This window comes from Bemisia tabaci, chromosome 5 (genome assembly GCF_918797505.1).
Source record: "Bemisia tabaci chromosome 5, PGI_BMITA_v3".
NCBI classification, from domain to species: Eukaryota; Metazoa; Arthropoda; class Insecta; order Hemiptera; family Aleyrodidae; genus Bemisia; species Bemisia tabaci.
In genome coordinates this window covers 53,654,873-53,672,451 of record NC_092797.1, presented here as the reverse complement: position 1 = coordinate 53,672,451, position 17,579 = coordinate 53,654,873, and the positions used below count along the sequence as shown (strand labels likewise).

Genomic DNA, 17,579 nt, shown 5'->3' with positions numbered 1-17,579 from the left:
TCAAATTCAGAGTATTGCATTTTAAATTGATAAGTTCTTTTGAACAACCACTTACAGCTTAAACACAGCTTACAGCTTGTAAAAATGACTAAGATTATGCATAGTGATGCACATAATGCATAGTGCATGCGCATGCGTGATGCATCGTGGTGTAAATAAAGGGAAGATGTCCCCTAACTTTTTAGTATCGTTTTTTCACCAACATTCCGTAATCTACTTAGTACAACTTTGATATGAGAACATTGTGTTTTTATGGACAAAGAATTCAGTTAAAAGTGTGAACTAAGTTATGTTGAAGCTGCACACCAAAGTAAGAAATCATGTATCTCCATCGCAGTGTTTCAAAATTTCTGCTCCTATTTTTTTTTCCCCCCTTTTTTTGAAGCGGAGCAAGCCAACTAACTGTAAGACTTTATGAAACTTGCGTAGAGTATTCTGCTAATGGAAATGTTGCATGTGTGAGGGATTTGCGATTAGGGGATATCCCACCCTACCCTGAGAGTCCACGTCTACATAAAAAAAACTCTCCATGCAAAGATAGGGAGCAAATACATTAGCAGGGTTGCCGTGTTTTCAGTTTTGGAGTTCCTCTGGGAGTCCCCAAATAAAGCGGCAACCCTGCTAATGTATTTGCTCCCTATCTTTGCATGGAGAGTTTGTTTTGATGTAGAGGTGGACTCTCAGGGTAGGGTGGGAAATCCCCTCCATTTTGGCCTCACTTTTAGAGCTTTTTTTGAGCTTGGGAGATGATTTCAGAGAAAACCAGTGGCACCATCGTGTTTCTTGTGAACTTTTATACAAGAATCAATGGTCAAATCGCAATGCCCTCACACATGCAACATCTCCATTGTAAGAGTGAAGAAAAGTTAAGGAAACTTTCCCGGAGTTATGATGAGGAATTTTTGGAAGAAAACACATAGTATGTCAGGAAGTCTGCATTGTGCAAACAGAGATACCTGGTTTTGCTCTTAAGTCATTGCCATAGTTCTTATACAACAACTTTTCACCACCATATTCCAACATATGAATTACATTTCATCATCAAAAGATGTTAAAAAGCTAAAATAAAAATATTCACCCTGATTTTCAAGATTAAATTTTCCATTTGACTGGTACATTTTTCAAAAAAAAAAAAAAAAAAAAAAAAATAAATCAAACCTCGTGAATGAATGCTCTTCAAAGGAATATTGGGATTTAATTTAAAATGAAGGAAATAATTTCAAAACTAATTTTGCACCAGGAGAAATCATAATCATATCTTTGTCAGTCCAACAACCATTCGTACTATTCAAATTTAAACTGGAGGTTGATACCTAAGTTCTGAATGATAAGATTTACATTCTTCTAATGCATTGTTGTCAAACTTCATGCCCATTATCCAAAGGAGGTTGAAAGAAAGTGCCCAGCTTTCATTCATGCAGAACTGATGTATGTTTTGTGCTCCAGATCTTTGCTTTATGATGTTTGCCAAACTGAAGCAGAGAAATTTTTCATGGTATTAAGTTAAAATTTGGTGTCAGATTTCAGGAAAAAGCCTTCATGGTGACTTATTTTTTCTGGAACTCACCATCTCTTGAATTCGCAACCTGGCTGCACAATTATTACTACAATGAGGATTGTGATGTTGGAACTGGCGAAGAAGGTGCTAAGCAAAAAGAAAAAGCTAAGAAGAAGAAAAAGGGAACATTTAATGTTGAAGAATTTCAACTCCTTCCTTTTCTCAATACTGGTGAGAGTGAGATTGTAGGATATGTAATCCTTAAACCAAAATTTGGAAATACTTCTTGAAACTCCCATGACTTAAGATCTCTAACAAAGAAAATTTCAAGGTGTATCACAAATTCTAGCCTCTGTCTTCAGGGTTACATAAAGTAAGGGTGCCAAAAATACCTTATCTGCGAATGGCAACAAACAAGGCAAATCTTGGGTTGAAGGGCAACTTGCGGGAGTGATGACCCCTATTTTTCTCTCTTTTTAGCCCTTGCTTAGTTTTCGAAAGTCTAGAAAACCTGGAAAGTCAGAGAATATAAAGTCATCCAGGAAAGTCAGGAATTTAGGGAACTCCTGGAAAGTATCGGAATATTGCAAATAGCGCATCTGTTTAGCACCTTAACCTGGGGCCCACAAGAGAGTGGGAAAAATTTCATAGTGTCCTTTCCTGTAAATTAACTGATCCAATTTTCTATCATTCCATCAGTCAAACTGTCTCTTCATTGACCTGTTAAATTAACCAGTCAAATTGTTTGTCAATCAACCAATCAAATTCTCTGTCAATCAATAAGTTGGATCATCTCATCCGTTTCATTGACTAGAAGTCTCTCCATTGACTAGGCAAATCATTTGTCTATGTACCATTCAACTCCTCTTTTGATCAATCTACTGAATCTTCTTACGATCGATGAGTCAAATTTTTAATCAATGGAACTTCCGATCCTAATCAATTTTCCTTGTTTTTTTTATTTTTCAGATAAAAATATTGATATGGAACTAGACAAGAAAGAGAATAAACTAGCAAAGCAATCAGGTAAACTTGTCCTTCCCATCTTAATGCGAATTAAAAGTGGTTACTACATCTAGAGATATTTTCACAACTGAAGGAGAAGTAGTCGGGAAAATGGATGAATTCAGGTATAGACTATTGTTTTTCCTCCAATACCAACTTGTATTATTAATAGTAAATATCGATGGTGAAACTACCAAACCACGTATCTCGATTTTTGTCGGTTTTGAGTTAGCTGCATAAATGAGTTGTAGGAGATGCCCTTTATCTGCCACCAAAATATTTTTGTCGAAAAAAATCAGGAAGTTATCCAAAACCGTAGTTCAAATATCACATATCTCCGCGCTAATTCGCAATTCACATATCCCGCGCAGGCGGGAAGTCATTGTACACACGGCGCGCTCTGTAGTACGCAGTGTTAGTATTACGTCGGTCATCAGCTGTTTGGTGTTTTTGTTTGGAATATTTCTCAGTTCTCTTTCTCCTCCAATTCTCTTCAAAGTTATTTAACTGTTCAAATTTTAGTATTTTTGAAGTTGTTTTGTTAAGTTTTTTATGTTTTTTTAAGTAGTGAGTCAAGTGAGTCGTGATGACACGCCGTCGAAGCAGCAGATCTGTGAAAAACAAGAAATTTTGGCTGCGGCTGAAAGGTAAGATCATTGATGATCGATTAACCTTACCTAAGTTATAAGTTATCATTTATCAAATAAAGTTTGTGCTGAAAGTCAGACTTTCATGGATATTTTATCGAAGTTTTGGATTCAGTTTCTCATCCTCAAAGCACCAGCAATTCACTGAGGTCGCAGACAGAGCAAGGACACATGGCTTGTAGTAGACCTCCTGCAAGTTTACTATCTTAAAAGCATTATTATTACCTACTAAAATATTATCTAATAGATGTCTGAACTAACGGACATTGCCAGGTCATCTTGTTAAGAGAGAAAATTCAAATAACCTTTTGATTATTGTTGGCCAATGCTGATTGAAGTTTGAATTTACTTTCTGCACATGATGACTCGGATGTTGCAGCACCATTATTTTAGAGTTCATGCCAAATAAGTTCATCCACTCATAGAGAAAGACAGTAAATTTGCTATCTTGATTCTTGTATTTATTGTCAATCCTAACTAAAGACGGCTGCGGCTAATCTTCTGCCACCCTCCAAAAGTAGACTCATTTAGCATGGACTGACTGATAAATGAATTAGGTAACCTAACTTTGAATGGGAGAAGATTGAATTCATTCGACATCAGTAAGTAAGATCAAAATTGATATTAATAGGTGATCCTTCTTTAAGAATTTGTGTTACTCACTGTCATTTATGAATATTGGACTTGCCCACTCATCCTCTGGTCAGTTCAGATTTTTCTTGCTTTTGCAAAGAATCTTTCTCATATTCAGGTTAATGATGCACTAATTATAATATTACCTTATCTATCGGCGCACATCAGAAGGGAACTCCTTCAGCAGGAACATGGATGCATTTAAATCAAAAGGAACTATCTCTATTGTGACATGAGCTTTGTAATGCAAGTGAACTTATGAGGCTCAGGGCTCTTGTTACAATGGAGACGTTTCCCTTTTATCTAAAAGCTTCCATATTGATGGATGAAGTAAAAAAATGTGCATCTGTATTGCAATGTTTCTAATCTCCGACTATGTTCTCTTTTTTTAAGAGGAAACCAAACCAAAATATTCTCTTCGCATTTTTTTAGATTATTTTTAAGTAAGTATATGAGTGCAGAAACTTCACAGGTAATAGCAAGGAAAAACTGTTGGTTGGTTGTCATTTACGAAAACAAAACTTGAGCAGAAGTGAACAACACTGCAATTGGAGGTACGCTCTTCCCGCCTTTGGGCATTGATATGATTACCCTTCTGCAGTATAATTTGGACAAATTTATGTGCTAAAAGGAGCTGCGTCCATAGGGTCAGCAGGCCGTATAGTTCCTTCTAGTATAAATACTTACATCGAATTGTACTTTTACCTATACAAAACTTATTGAAAACAGTTAATATGTGAATCTTTCAAAAATGAAGATACAAGTTTTTGGGGCTAAATAAGCCTCTGCCCCAAGAAGGATACGTTGTTTTCAATAATTTTAAAGAAAACTATTAAGTAACCCCTTTTTTAGTGTAAAAACGAAGATATAAGAGTAGATTATTTTGCAGGGTTTTACACCTTTACATCAATTTTCCCCAACATTATTTACGTACATATTTTGTAATGCTTTCTTTTTTTATTTTTAGGGTCAGCTCATGAAGATTGTGATGAACTAGATGATCCCAATTTTACGTTACCTCCCTTGTCACCAGAAGAAAGCCTTCAGCAATGTGAGTATGCTTCTGTAGCGAATTATTGTGTTTGCCTTATGAATTTTTAAGAACAATTTGTCTCTGAACCTCAGAAAAATAATGATTGGTTTTTTGGGTTTTTTTTTTACTTAATTGTTTCTTTTTTTTTTTTAAACAAATAGGCAGTAAGAGTAGGTCTGAAGCTGACTATTACCGGGTTTTTTATCCACCTTAATCAAAATTATGGCGTGAAATGATAATACAAACTGCAGAAGTGAACAGACCCTTCCAAACTTTTATTTAATGTTTTTCACTACCTGCCGAGCATAATAGACTTTAAACTTAATTTCTTATGTGTTGATCTCTAGAAAATTATGACCGAGAAGTGCAGGTTATAACACTTCAACTCGTGTTTTTAAAAGGAGATATTCTTGCTGGGTGGGACTTATGGACAAAATTCTGCCTGCAAGTCAATGTGGCAAGTGGCGTCTCAAGTTCCTATTGTTGCAAGAATTTTGGTTCTCTTTAGCTGGCTGTCATTTTATCCATTAAAATCCGTTGCCGCCAATTTGACAGTTTATAAAAAATTACAGGAATCTAAATGAATGCTGTGTATGTGTGAACTCCTGAAGGAGAAGAAGCTCACCTTGATCACTAATCAGCTAATTCTGCCAGAAAACGCTTACAGAACTGTTGAGAATTTCATTTTTCACTCTTTCTTTTCCTGTGAATGCTTTTAAAGCTGATTTTTTAAGCTTTGATTTTAAAGCTGCAATGAAAAATATCTTAAAATAATATGCGTACTTAAGCAATGTCAAATTTGTCGTAGAATGTGGATTATCTTTTTCCTTGCAAAATGTTTTCAAATGATTTAAGTGTAGAAACTTCAAGACCTGTATATTAATCACAGTTTGTGACTGGGGAAACTTCTTGCCACATGTAATATTAGCAATTAAACATTAAGTGGTCAGTGAAATTGTCACCATTTTCCCCTCTTTTGGTAGGAATACTTCTCAGTAATGTCATGCAAAAATATTACTTATTTTGTCCAAAGAATTAAGTTACAGCAGAAATTTTAAAACACCCTCCCCATTCAAGTTCAGGATTTTAAACTTTCACCATCGATTTGTTGTCTTTCAGATCAGCTGAGAACGCTCATCATCAATGTAATTTTTTTTTTTTTTTCATTATTCAGGCTCACCTCAAGTTTTCAACTTTTCAAGCCCTTTGCTCGATCCCTCGGTAAATGTTCAGCCTGAACCTCTCCTGAGCGGCTCATCAGGCAATGGTAAGACAGTTTCTATTGAACTTTGAGAAGTGCTCTGCCTATTTCAAATTGACAATTGATAATTACTGAAAACTTGTCACTCGTCAGATTGTTCTGCATCATGCAAAAAAGGAACCATCTTTTATCATGTACTATTTATTGAAATTTTCTCCTGATTCTCTTCACCGTATGAGGAATATTCTGAAAAAATTTATAACGAAAACATCAATGTTTTTTTCTTAAAAGGAATAAAAGCAGCTGCAGAGATTTTAATAAGGTGCAATGGAGATACGTTTCTTAGAACTTTATCATTCGTGTCTGCTTTTGCTTTTGTGAAGCAGCTAAATGGTTTCATCAATGTGCTAGAAAAATTAGTTCGTTTTTGCATAATGCAGTCCAGTGGTGTCAAAGATGGATTACCTCAGAATATTCGAAGCAAACTTATCCATTCGCAATTCAACACATGAACAGTACAGTGTCAATTCCAGGATAACCCATGTGTTCGTGTCCCCTGTATTAAATCCAAATTTTTGCACCCCAATCAGAAGGTAAATCTGTTCTGCAATCGGAAATCGTGCCAACATAGCACTCTATAAATACTCTGTGATTTATCTGTTGATTTTACCTTTTTCCCGATCACTGCTTGTCTTCAGATTTTTGGCAATAGCTATTTCGATGTCAAGTACACATCATCTTCAGGCCACTTGGCCTAAAAATCACAATGCCCCACAAAATTACTTGGCCACATCGCCTAAAATCTGAAGACAAGCAGTGATCGGGAAAAAGGTAAAATCAACAGATAAAATGCATCCCGATAAAAAGAAGTTCAACTTTAAATTAAACTCAGAGATTTGAAATCAGGATCACATGGCCTGCATTTCAAAGTGGTGGAAGCAGATGCTCTATACCTAATTCAAAGGGGGTTTAATGCCTTCAATTTTCATGTATGAAAAAAGCAATTTTGAATTGTAGAGCGGTTGAGTTTCTCTAATTCAAATCATAGAGCTAATTTAAAAATCCATTTTGAATTTTCTTTGAAACTGCTTTCTATGATTTGAAATCTTGCTGATGTAAAATCTCATTCATTCCAAAAAATCATCCTCAAAATTTCCTCGGTCCCTTCAGTTTCGAATTATCAGTTGCGCATTGTATGTAGCACCTTCCCATTTGAGTGGAAATTCTGAACATAATAGGTGTCATTTGGTGCTGCTAGGATTGTGAAATTGTACCTCTCATTTAACGGGAATCTCATTGCTAATGAAAATTATTTTCTAATACCTGATGAAGACCAAAATTTAGAGAATACTTCTAGTTAAAAATTTCACAAAGCAAGGGCATTTTGATTCTTTCAAGATGAGAAACACCATTTATAATTTTAGGAACATCTGATGGCGTTCATCATATGTATTTTGAATTTCCACTCCTCATTTGGGTGATCAGGGTGAAAAAAAAAAATCATGTCCAAAGAAAATATTTTCATATATTGTCACTATGAAGTGATATTTGTAAACCTCCAGACCCTTTGCACAAGTTTGAGCAAACTCCGTTTCTTCCAAGACTTTGTCCATACGAGCGCAGTTCATGGAACTTAGGGCGGATTAGTTCAACTAACTAAGATTTCGCAGAATAAGTTAGAGCTGAGCTATGATATTTTCCAGAAACAAGTTCGCCCGAAGTTCCGCAAACTGTGGTCATGTAGACAAGGCCCATGTGTTGATGACTCGACATTCCATGCATTTAACTTTTTACAACAGCTAATTTTTAAATGTATTCAGATCAGCTCTTTTTCAAAACTTTTGGGATCTCTCATGGAAAGAGAAACAAGTTTTTGTCTGTTCCCACGTCGAAGTCAGAAAACCCAAAGAAAAGAAGGAAGGAAATTCTAGGAGGAACTACTCTTTCCATTACTTTTTAAATCTTTCAGGTGAACAAGTAGAAGTATGTAAGCAGTTTTTCTGCACAACTTTGTGCTTGAAAGAATGGACAGTCCACACTTGGGCAAAGAAAAAATGCCTTCCCCACGATGAAGGTACAGATGATGAATTTAATAATGCGACTGTACCAATGAATGAAGGTAGAGATTCAGATGAAGAAGATCTTGATGAGCCAGAGGAGAGAGTAACGGAAAAAAAATGTTTTTTGCTACAGTGGTTTGATATGCTGCAAAAACTACCATCCCATTATTGTAGAAAAGATACAAAAAAGCTTTATCTTGAAGAAAGGTGGAAAAATAAAACTGATTTGTATGAAACGTACAAAGCTTTTGCAGCCGAACAGAATAAGTCTGCTGTCAGTAGAACTTTTTTCTGCCAGGTATTTCATCAGTTAAATTTGAGTATTTTTTCGCCTAAAAAAGACCAGTGCAATAAATGTGTAGGTCATAAGTCAGGAAATGTGTCCCAAAAAGAATGGGAACAACACATTCTGGATAAAGACAGAGCCAGAATCGAAAAAGACTCTGACAAGTCTCGAGCCCTTCGAAAGGATATTATTTGTCTGTGCATGGACTTGCAGGCGGTGAAAGTTTCACCACTTACGAATGCAAGTGCCATGTACTACAAAACTAAATTGTGTTCACATAATTTTACAGTCTATAACTTGAGTAGCCGCCACTGCTGTTGTTTTTGGTTTAATGAAACCGAGGCGGATTTAAGTGCCAACACTTACGGGTCCTGCATTTATAATTATTTAAGGAAGCACTGCAGTTCCACGGCCAGGACACCAATTGTCATCTACAGCAATAACTGCTGTAATCAAAATAAAAACCATGTGGTAGCAAACGCGCTTTTGCATACCTCGATGGAATTAGAGGTTGAAATCACCCAGAAGTATCTAATAAAGGGGCATACGCAGATGGAATGCGACAGCGTCCATGCTGCCATAGAACGGCAGTTAAAAAATCAAAATATTTTTATCCCCCATGACTATGTAAAACACACTGTTGAGGCCCGAAAGAAGCCATTTCCATATGACGTGTGTAGTCGAATACATCGACTACAATTTTATCCTAGATTTTGACAAACTTCATTACTATGATTCCATCCGTCCTGGTAAAAAGCCAGGCGATCCTGTAGTGAATGACATCCAATGCCTCAAATACTGTCCGGATGGAAAAATTTATTCTAAACTAAATTTAGATGACTCATTTGAAGAACTTCCATCAAAGGGTCCAATAACATTGAAGAGTGATCCCCCTAATCTATGGTCCTCACGTCTGCCAATTCCAAAGTCTAAATACGAAAATCTGCAGGATCTTAAAGCAGTCATCCCAAAAGATTACCACCAATTTTATGATAATTTGCTCACTTGTTGATTGGTGATTGTGCAGGTATGCAGGAGCGCATTTGCTACCAAATGATTGTTCACCTGATTTTGTCTACTGTCTAATACTGTACATGGACTGAATCCAGCAGAAAGAAACCAACCCACATTTTGGAAAAAATTGAGTTATGAGTGGTTTTGAACTCAACCACTGCTCTAGGTACTATCTATGGTAAAAAATTCAGAGATTTTGCAGAAATTGAACTTGAAGTTCATCTTTTACACTGAGTCATATGCAAGAGCAAAATTTCAAACCTCTTTTTCTCAGTTTCAACTTGACGTGGGTTGGTTCCTCTCTGATAAACTTTGTCCACATAGCGTTTCCATAATTATTTTGACGGTGAAACTGCCAAACACTGTATCTCATTCAAAGTGTTTAAAATCTCTGCTCTTATTATGTTACCTTTTTAAGAGAAAACTAATCTGTATCCTTCTTACTAAATTTTCCTAGCACGGAGAAGATCGCTCATGTAAGGATTTAAGACTTTACTTTGGGTGACGTTCCATTTTAAATATAAAATAAACGAAGAAGTCCGCAACATCGCAAACTGTAATACGTAGTTTGGGGGTTTCACCGTCGAATTATGTTTTGCTTCTTTTGATGTCATATTTCAATTTTCTGCTCATTGCCATAGTATGATGAAAGAGGAGGGCAGAAAGAGATAGTTGAAAAAGTGTGAAAATCCTCTAGTGTGAATTGAAAAGATTATTCATGTTGTGTCTAAGCCAATCAATTTATTTTTGTTTATCCAGGATATCAGTCGGGGTTGGAGGTGGCGTGGCAGGTATAGGAGGTGTTGCTGCAGGTTAAGGTGTATTGGTGGTGGTGTTAGAGATATTGGAAGTGGAATACCTGATTAGATTTTGTAGTGATTCCAAACAAGGTAAGTGAAACATACGTACGCTCTCCTCGACCGCTTTTGCCAAAATTCATTTTTTTATCCTGCTACAGAGTCGTTGTGCGAGTTTTGAATTTCGATAAGTTTACAGTCTTAGCCGAAAATAAATGTGACAGTCTGCTGTTAATAATAGTGAACAAACAACCACCTCACTGAAAGCAAATGAATTTTTATTCTCAACGAATATGCTTTCATCGAATGAGTCCTTTTTTATCAACAGCAGATGGTCATATTTGTTTTCGGCCAAGACTGCAAAGCTGTTGGAATTCAAATCTCGAGCTGTGGCTTTGGTGGCAGTAACAAAAATCTACATTTCGGCCAAAGTGGTCGGAAGGTGCATACCTCTGTTTCACTTACTTTGGATTCTGAATGGCTTGCAGACCTCATAAGCCATCTGGCAATTTTCAAAATGTATTTCTTCCTCTAAATGTGTGATATCGAAAAATCTCACGGTGTAGAGTACCTAACAATTAAGCTGTATTTTGATGCTGAAACTATAAAAACGAAAATATGTATTTAGATCGCAAAGCTTCAAAATTTTTTTCTTTTTTTTTTTTTCAAGAAAGTATTACCCGAAATTCTTGAAAGAAATATTTTAAGAGTTTTCTTGTAAGGGCAAAGAGCTCACAACTTTGTGCAATAACAAAGATCAATCATCCCTCCAAGAAGTGAAATTTTACAGGTGATCTGCAACAATGCAAACCGATGTGTGTAGTTTCGTAGTTTCACCAACGATATCTCTCTTGATTGCAATGTGTTATGTCTTAAATGCCTAAAATGAGTAGAAAGCTATTATATCCTCCTTCATTAAATTGTGTGATGTTTGTGCAATACTTATGTACCTGTGTTTGCATAGTAGCCCTGTTCTTTCTTTATTTTACAGTTTAATGTTGTTGTTTTTTTCATTAATTTATCCATTATGTTTTGTTGCCTGTGAATCAAAACCATTTGACACTACAATCAAATCAGTTGCTCGAATTTACCTCTCTTTGTTCTCATTTCTCTAAACTAGAAGTGTATTTTTATTTTCTATACTATAAGCTCCAAGACCTCCTAATTTTGCGAAACTGGTAACGCTTAGTTCCAGCGTTCTACCGGGCCGATTTTCATGATTTTTGCGGCTATCGACGGGCAATTGCCTCTAGATAAGCCAACTCTTTTCAGATTTTCAAAATGTGGCCCAGGTTTTTTTTATATTACGTGGTAAAGTTGCGAATTCTCCCATTTAAACAATGTAAATTTATACTTTTTGTCATAGTTCGTTTGAGCGTTCTACCGGGCCGATTTCCATGATTTTTGCGTAAATCGACGGGTAATTGGCCCTAGATGAGCCCGCTCTATTCAGATTTTGGAAATAGGACCCAGGTTTTTTTACAATCACGTTATAAAAGTGAGTGAATTTTCAGAATGATCCGAGACCGCTGCCGCTATGCGCGGGAGGATGCGCAGTGGTCGAAGAGGTTGCGCAGTAGCTGGGTAGCCTGCGCATCAGCTCTACACTTATCTACACAAGATTCGCCCCTGATTCCTCAATACGAGCGGTGGCCGAGTCGTCAAAGACGTCGGAAGCGTCCTCTATATTCATTGTGTGGGTTCGAGTCCCGTCTCCTGAAGTTCTTAATTATTACCTGATAATCAATGTTCGTTGTTTTACTGCAATATTTCATCAAGTAGTCATTACAAAACGCGTCCTTTAGACTTAAAAAAAAAATGTTGTTTCTTTATTCATCAAAACCAAAAATTATTTCATTCTAAAAGTAAAGTATACCTCATATCGTAATTTTTTAGGGGAAAAATAAAACTAACACCGATAGGAGGGTAAAAATAGGGCCGCGAAGCGGCCCATTGATGGCGCGGAGCGCCTTCAGGGGGTTGGGCCGCGTAGCGGCCAGGGGGCGTAGCCCCCTAGTATATTATATTTTCATTTTATAATAATCATCCATGAAATATAAAAAAACTAATAACAGCCTATTTACTCTTCATTTTTTTTGATAGCAAAGTACTCTGCTAGGATTTGGTGACAATGTTTTTCCCCAAAAATAAAATGCTAATTTTAAATCTGGGTGTGTCACAGATAAAGAAATCAGGTGATTTTGATGTAAGAGTTAGGTAGGTGAAATTTTTCAGGAAAACACTAAACAGTGACTGGTGGTGACAATTAAAATTGTCACAATTTTTTTTTTTTAACAGGATGAAACCTCAGAACCAATTTTTTAAAGCTTCCCTCCTCCTTAGATACCATGTCGACGGTGAAACTACCATACCTTACATCTCATTTGCGGTGTTTACAAATCTTCACTCCCATTTTATTTTTGTGAAGGAAAACAAACCAATATCATTCCTTAAAGTTTTCATAGATTTTTCTTCTCACAGAGAGGAAAAATCTCGTAAGTTCTTAAGAATTGAGGTTGAATAGTTTTCCATTTAAAAAATAAATCATGACAGGAAGTCTGCAACGTCGCAAACCGAGATACGTAGTCTGGTAGTTTCACCGTCGATGTATGATTTCAGCTTAGAACTTATCATGGTGACATTAAAAAATTTCTCCTATACTTTATTGCTGCAAGATATACCAACCAACAGATATAGTGATATTAGAAATCGACGGTGAAACTCTTACACCACAAATCTTGTTTCCTTTGTTTTAAAATCTCTGCTGGATTATATTATTAATGGAGAACAGTACCACATCATTCCTTGAAGTTTTCACAGAATTTGCCTCTCATCGAAAAACATGAAGAACGTTTATTAAAATTGATGTCGAGTGGTTTTCCATTTTTAAAATAAAGTAGGTAGGTACCTATGATAGGAAATCTGAAACGTTATAAACCAAGATTCAAGGTTTGGTAGTTTTATGATCGAAGTTTTTAAAGGATATGACCAACAAGAAAGGAAATAAAAACATAAAGTTTCAGAATTTATCCCTGATAGACTTTACTTTCACCTTGAAAAAAAGAAAAGGTGGGAAAAAGAGCCTTCAATGGGGCAAATCAAAGGGTTTATCAAGTTCTGGTATAGCAAGATGTAATTCCCTTGAGAGCTAATTAGGTAAGTCCTATTGCATCAAGGAGGTGCAGACTGCAGAGAGTTCCAATGAGTCCTGTTCCAAACGGAATTAGCCCTCCCCCATTTCTATACCAAATTATGAATTATATAGGTACTTGTCTCCTCAGGACCGAAAAAAATAAAAAAAAAACTCACCTTTCTCTTAGACATTATAATGTTCCATCCAAAAACTTCGGATAAGCAAAAATATCGTGAAAATTTGACAACATTCTTCCACCTATTCCCGCCCTTATAAACTTCTTATATTAAGCACCTACCCACACGCACCCACGCCAATCCCATGGTCGGGAAGTTACTCTTTTGACGCAAATTTTGCTGTAAGTATCTACTATAACTTTAAGAGAATCTTTTTTAACATAAGTTATCTATGAACGAGAGAAAAAGAAGAAAAAACATTTGGGGTCCGCCCCCCGTCCCCAAGGGGGTCCACCCCCCCCCACAATTTTCGGGGGGCGGGCGCGCAAAAGTAGCTCCTACTGACTTAGGACTGTTCCCCAAGTTTCAAATACCTTTCCGTCAATTAGGTCAAAAGTTAAACTGGGAAAAGGGATTTTATGGACACCCTGTAAAATGCGAACACGAGGTGTCATCCATGTTGCATACGCTTGTATTAGAAGGCGATTCATCCACCGGGAAATGAAATTCACCTTCTTTATTAGAAGTGTTAAGGTATTCAAGAAAGTATGAAGTAGTAGTAGTAACCTACTTCTTGCGGTACGGGTCGTATCAGTCTTTCAATTTTATGCTATGCAACAATTCTGAGTCTGTCATGCCGTTTAATACAGGGTGCGGCAAAAGTCCCGGGACGGCTGTTTATTTTTTAAACGGCTACACGTAGAAAAACGAATTTTGGGGGATGTTCTTGGGTCAAAGTAAGCTACTTTTTGGCACTCCCCAAAATTTGTTTGGGGGTCCCCTTAGGGGAGGGCGGGGGCAACTTTTTTTTTCAAATGGCAACCCCCCCCCCTTTGTGATACCTCATTCGAAAGATAATAAAAAAAGAAAACTTTTGGCGCAAACCGCAGGTCAAAATGTTCATTTTTGACAAAATGGCGGCCGGTCAAAGTTCAAAATGGCGGAAATTTGCCATCTCTGTTGTTTATTGACGGATTGGTGTGAAACTCGAAACCCTAGGGTTTTTCGAGATGAGAAAAACGATTCTGGCATTGGTTTTCCAGAAAAGTCAGTCCTTTTCAAAATGGCGGCGGTCAAAATGGCGGCCTCGAGCGGGAAGTGGATATTTAGGTTGCATGTCGTTGGATTTGCATGAAACTTGGTATCTGTGGGTATTTCGGCACGAGAAGAACGAATCTCTCATTGGATATCTGAATTTTTGACAAATTCCAAAATGGCGGCGGAAAAATTGCGGGAAATCAGTTTTACGGCTCTTTACCGATGGATTAGCATGAAATTATTTGATATTTCAAGAATCCAATGAAAGATTCCTTTTTAACGAGCCAAAAACCGCCAGGATATCGAATTTCATGCAAATCCATTGGTAAACAGCCGTAAAACGGCTGGCCGGCGGTCAAAATGGCGGCCTCGAGCGGGAAGTGGATATTTAGGTTGCATATCGTTGGATTTGCATGAAACTTGGTATCTGTGGGTATTTCGGCACGAGAAGAACGAATCTTTCATTGGATATCTGAAATTTTGACAAATTCCTAAATGGCGCCGGAAAAATGGCGGGAAATCAGTTTTACGGCTGTTTACCAATGGATTTGCATGAAATTCGATATCCTGGCGGTTTTTGGTTCGTTAAAAAGGAATCTTTCATTGGATTCTTGAAATATCAAATAAGGACCCTACAACAAAACGGCCAAATCGGCCTAAACACGGAATCGTACGATTTTCTCAGGGATGATAGAGGGTCTTCCCAGACACTCAAAACTTGTCATATTTTTTGCCTAACCCCCAGGGAAAAGGGGGGAGAGGGGGTCAAAGTCAAAACCTTTAAATTATCATAACTTCTCAACGGTTTGTCGTAGAAAGATGATCTTGGTGTCAAAATTCCCAGAAAAATGAGAGCTTTCAGAATATATGTATGAAATTAATTAAATTTTAAAATTTGACCCACTTTTGGGGCATTTTACAAGGTCCCCCTTTCGTAAATTTTCGTTTTTTGAGATTTTCGGTTGTTTGGTTCGCACGGATCAAAACAAAAACGATTTCAAATGAAAGTAGAGCATTTAAGCTTTAAAACAAGCCCAAGATAATCTTGGGGAAACGATTAAAAGCGGAGTTATGAGTCTTCAAAGTTGACGCGGCGCGCGGGAACCTTGTTTGTTCCGAGTCTCAAGGTCACCTGCGCGCCCCGGATTGCCTGCAGGTTGCAAGTTTTTGTGTTTTTATGCTTCTGTAGGTCATTTTTAATGTAAATCATTCAATGAAGATAGTTTAATCAGAATTTTTTAATTTTACACAATGGGCCTTCGGCGAGGTACACCACATTAACGTCAAAAAATTTTAACTGCGTTTCAAATAGCCCCCTCAAGAATAACTGAGACTTGTCTTGAAACTCAAAGCTCGTCTGCTTCTAAGCGAAACTATTTGGCTTTACCAAGTGAGTTCCGTCAAGCGCTGTAGCTTATAGCTCAATTAAAAAATTTTAAAATTAGGGGTACCCCAAAATTTGGCATCAATGGGTTGTAATTTCTAAATGGTTCAGTTCTGTATGGAGCATATGTATATTTGAACTGAGGGTCCATGGTTTCTTCTAAATTATAAGAGCAGAATCGTCATCGTCAGCAAATGTTTAATGAGGTATGATGGACATAACGGTTGATACTCTAAGCCCCCTCTCGCTCCTCCCGTAAAATTGAAAAATTTCGATTATTCTATCTTCATTGAATGATTTACATTAAAAATGACCTACAGAAGCATAAAAACACAAAAACTTGCAACCTGCAGGCAATCCGGGGCGCGCAGGTGACCTTGAGACTCGGAACAAACAAGGTTCCCGCGCGCCGCGTCAACTTTGAAGACTCATAACTCCGCTTTTAATCGTTTCCCCAAGATTATCTTGGGCTTGTTTTACAGCTTAAACGCTCTACTTTCATTTAAAATCGTTTTTGTTTTGATCCGTGCGAACCAAACAACCGAAAATCTCAAAAAACGAAAATTTACGAAAGAGGGACCTTGTAAAATGCCCCAAAAGTGGGTCAAATTTTAAAATTTAATTAATTTCATACATATATACTGAAAGCTCTCATTTTTCTGGGAATTTTGACACCAAGATCATCTTTCTACGACAAACCGTTGAGAAGTTATGATAATTTAAAGGTTTTGACTTTGACCCCCTCTCCCCCCTTTTCCCTGGGGGTTAGGCAAAAAATATGACCAGTTTTGAGTGTCTGGGAAGACCCTCTATCATCCCTGAGAAAATCGTACGATTCCGTGTTTAGGCCGATTTGGCCGTTTTGTTGTAGGGTCCTTATTTGATATTTCAAGAATCCAATGAAAGATTCCTTTTTAACGAGCCAAAAACCGCCAGGATATCGAATTTCATGCAAATCCATTGGTAAACAGCCGTAAAACTGATTTCCCGCCATTTTTCCGGCGCCATTTAGGAATTTGTCAAAATTTCAGATATCCAATGAAAGATTCGTTCTTCTCGTGCCGAAATACCCACAGATACCAAGTTTCATGCAAATCCAACGACATGCAACCTAAATATCCACTTCCCGCTCGAGGCCGCTATTTTGACCGCCGCCATTTTGAAAAGGACTGACTTTTCTGGAAAACCAATGCCGGAATCGTTTTTCTCATCTCGAAATGCCCTAGGATTTCGAGTTTCACACCAATCCGTCAATAAACAACGGAGATGCCAAATTTCCGCCATTTTGAACTTTGACCGGCCGCCATTTTGTCAAAAATGAACATTTTGACCTGCGCTTTGCGCCAAAAATTTTTTTTTTTTATTATCTTTCGAATGAGGTATCACAAAGGGGGGGGGGTTGCCATTTGAAAAAAAAAAAGTAGCCCCCCGCCCTCCCCTAGGGGGGCCCCCAAACAAATTTTGGGGAGTGCCAAAAAGTAGCTTACTTTGACCCAAGAACATCCCCCAAAATTCGTTTTTCTACGTGTAGCCGTTTAAAAAATAAACAGCCGTCCCGGGACTTTTGCCGCACCCTGTAGTATTGTAATTAATAAAACACGATGACTGGTCAAGTTGTAGGATCAACAGAAGCTTCCAGTGCATGAATTGAAGTGCACAGTTCAATATGATTAT

General features: G+C 37.3%; 1 protein-coding gene across 9 annotated transcripts in view; it reads left to right on the top strand.

Moving 5' to 3' along the window:
- Nucleotides 1-838: 838 nt before the first annotated feature.
- Nucleotides 839-17,579, top strand: part of LOC140223795 (uncharacterized) — a 33,209-nt gene continuing 16,468 nt past the window's right edge. For 3 of the 9 annotated variants that reach the window (XR_011899937.1, XR_011899936.1, XM_072300939.1), the window contains exons 1-2: nt 1,638-1,729; nt 2,468-2,628. Coding sequence is in view for 6 of the 9 variants with exons in the window: in XM_072300933.1 (XP_072157034.1) it covers nt 1,540-1,729; nt 2,468-2,524; nt 3,069-3,150; nt 4,216-4,309 (423 nt within the window). In the remaining 3 variants the exon portion in view is untranslated. The other 6 variants (XM_072300935.1, XM_072300936.1, XM_072300938.1 and 3 more) reach the window with 6 other exon arrangements.